Here is a 9,392-nt window from a genome sequence, read left to right on the forward strand (position 1 = left end):
TCCATTAATGTGTCTGATCAATTTTTAAACCTGTGTAATCATCTACTGCATATGCATGAAGAACCACCATCTATAATCAAAATAAGTTAACTCATTTCTATCTCATCAAAAATACCTCTCTGTTGCAAAATTAACCTGAATCTTATCTATTGTAATGTGTAAAAGTTGTGTGGGTAGTGAGCCTCTGGTAGCATCTACAAATCAGATACTGCCAGAAAACTGTCAGCTGACAGCACATTATAGAATGCAGAGGGGAAGCAGTAGAAAAACCTGAAAGCTGAATGGTATGACATTATTGCATTACTTGTCACACTGGCACTCTCAACTGGAAACTAAACATGTTGCTTTCTCTAGATCCTATCTGCTACTGAATTCCTATTGCACTGCTTTTTTCTTCCTTGCTGCCTCTGGCACACACTGTGGGCACTTGACTTCCCTCCATTATGCCTCAATGAGATTTCCTTGTTCAAATCTCAGTGGGATTCTGTCAAATCCAAAAGTCAACTATCAAAAAACAGTATCTCCATCTATTTCAATAAATTCATAAAAACTTGGCATGTGTGTATCCATTCCAACCAGCACTGAGAAATGGTTCCACTCAAAATAAGCATGAATAACTCACAGTACAATTCCCAAAGCTGGTTTATTTTTATTTCTCATTAAAACATATCTTTTCTAACAATTTAAGAAGTGCTACAAACCATTTGAACAGATTATAAATTACTGACCAGAAATGCAAAACAGGAGTGAGCCTAACCTGTATATGCCTTCCTCAGTGAAGTATTCTGTGCCCCTTTTACAAAGGTTCTTCTCCAGAAAATTTCACTGTGGAAGACCTTTACTAGTCAAAGAACAACAAACACTCTATATTCCTAAACATATACATATATACATAAACAATTGTACCCATTTTAGAAGTATTGTCCATAAAGGCAATTCTCTCTTCCTTAATAAAATTTTGATTTGCTTTTAAAATTTCCTTTATTTTTTACTTTGTAGACTGGGGAATTGAGGAATTGTGTATCTGTAAATCGATCCCCTCTCCTTAATTTGCTGTAAAGAAAAGAAGTAAAAGACACCAGGTGTGAATATCATCAAGCATATGTGCAACTATAGAAATGTAATCATAATAATTCAAATGGTAAATAGCATTAATGAAAGCTTGATACGCTAAAGAAATTAAACTTGTGGAAAATAAGTATGTCTGAAAAAGCAAGACACTGCTTTCTAGCAAAACAACTTCTAGTAAAATAATGCTAGAAATATGTGACCTCAATCATATTAGGATGTGATATTTCTATAAAACAAACTTCAAAACTTCTTTTAAACTCAACAGCACCCATTCAGAACAGTGTAAATCTAACTAAAATATAAATAGGAGACAATAATCTAAAATCTTGATTGGCATAAAAATTTTTTTGTGTTATTAGTTACCATTTCTCAGAAATACAGAACCTTATCATTTTGGGGTAAAAGAGTGGCAATGTGTCAGTATATAATACTAAAGAATTTTAGCATATAAGTCAATTAATAAAAGTGTGACTCTAATCCCTTTCCCATTTTTTTAATAAGTTATCTGGCATAAATATTTACGAATTGCAAGTGGTAAAGTGAAGACTTCCTACATTACTTTTAGTTCCTACTTTTCCTCAGTCTTGCTGCTTCAACTGTTAGCTTAATCACAGAAGTAATAAATATTTCGAGGTTGTATGAGAACAGTGCTCTAATTTTTTTTCAGTTTGTGCATTTATCTTCTCCTGCGACAGTATTGCCAGAATAAAAGGCTTTTTATACCTTTCTCATAAAGTAAGTTGGTATAATCCTTTCACTTCTTCCCTGTTCCAAGGAAGCCTTTCTACTGTCTGTACCTCATGAATACAAATCCTACTAACACACGCTCAACACAGTGGAACTGTTCCTTAAATTAATATTGTACTTTTAAAAAATCCAAACCAAACAGAAAAACCTCAACAACTTTCTGGCAAAATCCCACAGAATATTTTCAGAAGTAATGAACCCAAAGGTCCATTTATATTTAGATCTATTCATGTAAGGGCAAATATATCAGTTTTCTTAATGGAAGTTAGGGTTTCAAATCCCCTTTTAAATTTCAGAAGTTGTTTCACAATTTATGTCTTGTCTTTTAATAATCTATAAAATCCTGTGCCACTAAATTTGCTAAGAATAATAGGAGTCAAATTAATTATAAAATAATATATCCAATATAACCAACTATCAAATTAATATCTCTTCAATGATTTTTATCTTCCATACAGCTAGTTAAATTAAAGCTACTGAATTATATAATATTAGTACGTAAATTTTCTTTCCATTTGACAAGATTACAAGGACATTATTATGGTATAATTTACCTTTAAGTATAACATTCATAATTATTCATCTCTAAAGGGGTTTATATAATGACAAGCATTAAGATTCACTATTATTTTCTATTAGTCCAAACTATATTTTAGATATTTGAATACTATTTTTGTCTTGCTTTGGCACTTGGAAATTCTGCCACACTAACTGGAGAAGCTTTATATCAACAGTGAAGTATCTTTGCAAAAGAGATCTGTGATAGCTCAAGGGTTTTTAATAAGGTGTTTTAATAAGGGTTAAAACCTTACTGGGGGTAGTTATGTACACAAAAGTCAAGAACAAAAGCCCCAATCTATGTGTACCTACCTGAGAAGATTGGGTTCCTTGTAGCAAATAGTGGGTCTGCCTCGTCTCAGTGGTGCTGCTGAGTCTTCTAAAGATTGGGGGGATTTAGGTACAGAAGGGTGAAATTGTATACTAGTATTTGTCAGTTCTTGGAAAGCTTTTCTCCCTGTAAATACAACAGTTTATATGCTTCATTTTAAATATTTCCTGAATCATTATGTAAACTTCAATTAGTAATTATTTTTGATATGTGTTTCTGAATTCATGTACATTGATTACTGCTCCTACACTAAAGATACTCAGCACAACTGCATTGTATTAACTCCATTACATTGCATTATAATAATTGCATGTATTATAGAAGAATTTAAACCTATCTTCCACACTAAAGTTCTCTAACGTTCTTAATGCATCTTACATTAAAAAAGAGATTGTCACATCAAAGTTGGCACACGGGCAAGTTATAAAAAAACCTACTCAACACATTTCTTTTACATACCAGAATTCCTGTTGAGTTGCAGTGTTTCTAAAGAAACAAAAATGAAATCTTTAAGTCTAGATATATTTTCCATTTAAGAAGGGAACAGTGTAGTCCTGTCTTGTTTCTCTTGGATAAAAGCTCAAGGTATTTTATCTTTCAATCCCCAGTTTTTTGAATGTAATGGAATTCTTCAAAAAAGGAATACGTTCTTTAACTAAAATTGCTTCTCAAGAATGTAGACTACTTATATCTGCCCTGCTAAGTATCACCTTGGGATATATTGAAAAGTAACAAGGATATTAGTCACCACAATTTAAAAAGACATTGTAACTCATACATGATATAGAAGATTTTGGTGATTTTCATTCTTACCTTTTCCACTCCTGTTTAATCTGCTCTTAACAAGCCATGAGAGGACAGAATTAAGAGAAGATATATTACCACTATTTCAGGCACTACATAATTCAAAATGCCTTGCTTTTTCTAGCCCACACACTTACCATGACAAGGTGTCAGAGTATTTTTGTTACTCTGTTTAGAAATATGATCCATATTTTGTTCTCCTTTTTCAGCATCCAGTGCTTCATTACAATCATTTTGCCTGTGGGTTTCAGAGCTTTTCAGTATAGAAGAATTGATGGAAGCATTATCAAGAGCTGGGAACTCCACATTGGGAAGACCTTCCTGGGAAAATTGATGGAAGCATTGTGGTTATCAAGAGCTGGGAACTCCACATTGGGAAGACCTTCCTGGGAAGAGCTATCTGCCTTAAATGGCATATTCTTACAGCATTCAACTTCAATCACAGGCTTCAACTTACTCACTAAGGAATTCATTTCATGAGGGACTTCCTGATCATCCAAAACATTCTGACACTCCTGAGCAATATGCCTGAAGTAACTTTTATCTTGTCTGGTCTCAATAATATCAGAACTAAACCTCTGTTTCTGCTTTACATGCTTATCAGGAAGATTATTTATGTGGGAGGTTTTACTTGCCACTGCTGAGGAATTTACCTTCTTTAACCTGTTAGCATCATCATCAACCTGTTCTTTAGCTTGTGGTGTACTCCGCGCTACACCATTCTGCGTAACTAAAGCTACCTGTATTTGCTGAGTTACAGTTACTTTCTTTCTAGCCTCTGCAAGCAATGAACCCTTATTTTTTAATTCTTCATTTTTACAAACTGAGAACCGTGTAAGATTTTCCTTTGGTATTACATATGCCTTCCGGCTGGCCCTTGCCAATGTACGCTTCAATCTGCCTGGTGAAAAATGGCTGCTCTTTTGGTCTACTCTCTGACTAACTTTAGGAGGGCTGTCACTTTCAGTTTCTCTACCTTGGCTGTAACTACTTTTTTTGTTTTTTCTCTGTATAATATTCTTCTGGTCTTGTTTTCTCTTGCTGCTGTCACATTGGTTTATCTCTGTTTGAGATTTTTTTGAAATATATTCTCCATACTGGCCGTTTTCCTCTCTACAGGATTTTTCTGTGTTTGCTTTGGAAAGGTTTTGAGAAGTCTTCGTCTTTATTGTTGGTTTGTTATCTTTCTCATTTGTACTCAGAAAGCCCTCCTGTAAAGCCAATGCATCAGAAATGTTATCTTGGAATGGTAAATTTTCAACACAAACTTCTGGTAGGATCTTGTTAACAGATGAGCACGAGTCTGTTTTTTGTATTCTGCTTTCCACTTCTTCAAACATTTCTGAGAATGTTCCTCTATTTGTCTCTTGTTTTGTTGGATTCATTACATTAATCTGGTATGTCCTCCTGGAATCCTTAGTTTTACTTGTTCTCTTCTGTTGCTCTATAGAATTTCCTGTAGGTAGCTGTTCTGTCTGACTTTGGAATAGCTGACTTTGTGAAGCAGTAGTTTCTGAAGATTCACTATTGTCAGCCCTAGAGAGCCTTTCTTCTGCATGCAAATTTGAATGGACTTCAGTTTTTCTTTTAATTTTTTCTTTATCCTTCTTAGAATATTTTACTTTTCTGAAATTTGGTAATATTTTGTCAGAATTGGCATTATTAATTTTATTTTGCTGCAACTTGTAATTGCCTTTTGTGGTAACTGTGAGTAGTTCACATGCATCACTGGCAGTCAACTCCATATCAGCATCATAAACAGTTTCTTCAGGCTTCATCTTGTCAGTAAAAAGCAGCTTGTTAAAACCTGTCTCACTGTTAAATTTAAGAGGTGAAGGAATAAGGCAAGACAAGTCACTTGAACCTTCCTGCAAATTCTTATCATCAGTGTTGCTGCTACTGTTGATGATACGATGAGGCAGACTCAATGACCTACATTTTTTATCGAAATCCTTTATATAAGGTTGAGTTTTTGACTTACAAAGTACTGCATTTTTCTTTCTTTCAGTCACATTTTCATAGGATGGCAATAAACTGCTATGATATTGTTCTGTAGGCTCCTCAGACTGTTCTAAGGATTGTGTATTTTTTCCATGAGTTAGGAAGGCACTATTGCAACTTAATTCTGCACACAGTTCATTTTCTGCAAAGAGAAAAATTTCAGCAGCTTGGAGAAAAGAAGAATGGAGTGTCGTTATCTGCATAAAACTACTGAAGGCTGAACCAGAAGTATGGAAAATTATACTTTTTATTTTTAAACTGAATGCACACATTCTATGGTTGGTCCTTAAAAATTCAGTAAACTGAAGCTAATTTCATAATTTACCGAAGTTGGACTTTTGAAATTGGACATAAATAAAACTATTTTTGTATAACTACTTGAGCTATTATTTAGTTAGCTATGTAATTTCAATGAGTATTATTCTATATATGATTGTCAGGACACCTATACTTATGGCTGAGCATTTATTTTTCATTAGTTTTTTACAGTTTATGAGTCTTACTATACCTTCTGTACTGCACATTGAGTAATGAATTATGAAATACTAAATCTCAGAGAGTGTGAAAAAATAAATCACTTACACAGAAATACATCATACCTTTCAAAAATCTATTCCTGTCAACCATTGGTTCTGTTTCAATGAACTTCTGATTATTTGTACCAGGAGACAAGAGTGATGCAAACTTGACTTGATCTGAATGCAATTCCTCTGTGAAATTAGTGGAACACTTGTAAGAATTTGATGCTTTGCCCAGAGAAGGTCTATCTTGCTGCTTTGCATTAGCTGTTGCAATGAAAGGAAGCTTTGCTGACAATTCTACAGATCTGAAAAGAGAAAATTTTACTGTGAAGATTTTTATTACATTTTCCATCATGACATTCAATTGTTTCAAATGTTCCCTTAATAATGTATAATAGCCGAAAACAAGATCTTAAGTATGATATTGGGTTCTGTCTTGGGGCAAATGTATTTTTGATGATAACAAATCCTGCTTTGGGCTGGTGAGATCACACGATACAAGCAGTGAGTTACTCAAACACAAGTTTTGTCTACCACTCTAAATTTTGAGTAACAAATAGGTAATTTCTGGACTAAACAGAAAATGGTTTCTCATTATCTCAAAACTACCTAGGACAATGTACAACAATTAGCTGTAAGAGAAAGCCACAGACACCAACCACCTCTGGCATTTGATACAAGCACGTACCGAGCTGACCGATGTGCACTCCTGAACCTGTCACCAGTAGGGCTGCTTGGGCCAGCTGACAGGGGAAAGGAACTCTGCAGGTCCTTTCAAAAGGAGAACAGCAGGGAAATACAAATAGTTACATATTCTCTTATGTTTTAAGTATTGGAAATACCCACAGGGAAAAAAATAACCCCCAAAATGAATGGGAAAAAAATGCATGCACTGATGGAAGACACGTGATATTTAACACATGCAATAATTTTAAAGTGAAATATTTTGTTACAAAATTCGTCAAAATACATAATCTACTTTTATCCCAAAGGAATGTACAGACTTTCTAAATATATATATAATCATACAAACTACATTACACATATAGAAGCACAGAGCAACACTAAGCAAGTTCAGAACAGACAACATAGTATTTTCCTTTTTAAAAAATTAATTGTATTTTTTCCATGACACAAGGACTAACATGGACTATGTTTTCTGATTAAGTTTCCAGATGTAAGATATTTAATACAGCACTAAGCAAGGAAGGCAGCTAGCCTGCTCACTACATACTGAAGTGCTAAGCTTTTCTCTAACCACACGATTCTTCTTTCAGGCTAACTGATATTTAACTTTTAGATACTCTGGAAACCAGATTAAATGCTAAATTTCAGTATAGTAAAATTCCATCGATTTTAATATACTGGTTTAACCTTTTAAAAAAGTTTTAAGGAGTTGAGGTAAATGTTTTACAATACAAATAGTATTTCAATATTGCACTCAACTTGATGCTTTGAAAATCTTAGCCTGGAAGATGTGATCAATATGGTAAAGTTGAAAAAACATCTTACCTCAGAAGAACTGCTTATTTCTATTGCAGTTAAGAGGTTTTCATTCAAAAATGCCTCTATTCCAATAAGAGTTTTATTCTGCATATAACAGAAAAAATATATTTTAAGTGGTAAGAGGAGACAAGATATAAAAGGTGAGTCTATGCTGCAATTTTTTTTTTACTTAATTGAGCACAAACTCATCTCAATACCTATAAATATAAACCTGAAGCTGGGACTAAAATAGCTATAGACATACACACTGATAGACAAAATAGATCAAAAAGAGCTAAAAAAGAAAAATCAAACGTAAATATTATGCAGTCAGGTGATATAACTTCACAAATCTGAAACATGTATTTTAAGCCACCACTTTAGAAGTAATATTAAGTTTCAAAAAAAGATAAAAGCTAGTTTAACTGCTCTAAGTTTAAATAATATTATTTGCTGCATACCACACTGGACAGTTTTTGACGAAGTGAGATATTATGAAGCTGCAGTTTTTCTACTTCCTTCTGAAGAAAAATCTTCTCATTCTTTAGCTTGCGAGAATTTTCTTTTTCAACACTCAAAGCCACAGCTAACGCTTTGTTATTTTGTTGTAAAGATACTTTAAACATAGATGAGTTATCTAAAGGAGACAAAATAATATTATTTTCAACAGCTTCAGTTCCAGGCCCTCTTTATGTGACAACGTTTTTATCTGTAGGTTTTGGTGCTATAGCAGCAAAGCCTAACACTTTCCAATATAAAACAGTTTACAGAGCTGCCATTCTGATGACTACTCTGTCTGTTTCAAGTTTATTTCATGCATAGATTTGCTCTAGTCTGGATATTTTAAGAAGAAAACATTTAAAATTTGATAGTTTCACGGGCATAAAAATATTTACAAATATTAAAAAAATTATAAATGTTACAAATTAAAACATTCAAACATTCTCATAATAAATGTGAGTTTTGACAACCTAAAGAAAAAAAAGCTTTATATTAAAATATATATATTCCCACTGTCTTTATAAAAACCTACCTGTACTTATCTGTTACAGAATGTTTGTAACAGGCAGAATTTCATCTAATCATGTTAAATACGATTACAATTCTTTTTGAAATCATAAATTCTAAGTACAGTATATGGCTTCAGTTTCATTTTAACAGGACTTACTTATTAATTTAGTTTTGATTTTAGAAGCTAAAGAAGCATTCCATTTTGCAGCTTGTAATGCTCCATCCCTCTTCTTCATCCATCCTTTAGCAGCATTTGAGGTCAACACAGCAGACGATGATTTAGCAGTTGTGCCTTTATCCATCCTCAAAATGAACCTGCACACCGTCAAGGGGAATGCCCAAATAAATAAATGATCTTTTTGACGCTTCTCAAAATTTAGTTTATTGTGTCTTATGAGGATTTTTGGGTCTGAAGTCGAAAGAATTGCCTCAGTCTTTACCTTTGTTCAGTTAATTAAAACAGATTAATGAATTAAACAACACAATGAGACATTAACACAGAGAGACACAATACTTAACTAGTGAACCATGAAACCTGAAACGATCACAGATTATTTTAGCTTGTCCATTCCCTCACGTTAACTATCCGAGTTTACACATAGAAGGGGGAAAACCCCCAGGATCTACCACTTCACAGTACAGCCAGACCAGCTTGTGCTTTGTCAGACAGATTTAAAACCGACACACTTAAATGAACCGCATTACAAACGGTGCAAAGTTAACCCGAAAGAGGCAAAGCGAGACGAGCACACACCGGCCGGCCGGCAGAGGCGCGGGCGGGCGGGGCCGCGCCCTGAGGAGGCTCCGGGAGGCTCCGCCCGCCCTCGGAGCCCTCAGGGCCCTCAGGGCCAACGGCCGCGCGC

General features: G+C 34.3%; 1 protein-coding gene across 1 annotated transcript; it reads right to left on the bottom strand.

Annotated features, from left to right (window-relative positions):
• Window positions 1-792: 792 nt before the first annotated feature.
• On the bottom strand, window positions 793-6,215 carry LOC121335486 (shugoshin 1-like). The gene is made up of 4 exons (XM_041403688.1): window positions 6,112-6,215; window positions 3,167-3,193; window positions 2,689-2,833; window positions 793-1,053 (listed from the first exon to the last, which is right to left on the bottom strand). Exons 1-4 carry the CDS (start codon window positions 6,137-6,139, stop codon window positions 948-950), a joined length of 306 nt encoding a protein of 101 aa, XP_041259622.1. The 5' UTR covers window positions 6,140-6,215; the 3' UTR covers window positions 793-947.
• Between the last annotated feature and the right edge of the window lie 3,177 nt (window positions 6,216-9,392).

The sequence above is a fragment of the Onychostruthus taczanowskii genome, unplaced genomic scaffold, assembly GCF_017590055.1.
Source record: "Onychostruthus taczanowskii isolate IOZ18803 unplaced genomic scaffold, ASM1759005v1 scaffold20, whole genome shotgun sequence".
Classification (NCBI taxonomy): domain Eukaryota; kingdom Metazoa; phylum Chordata; class Aves; order Passeriformes; family Passeridae; genus Onychostruthus; species Onychostruthus taczanowskii.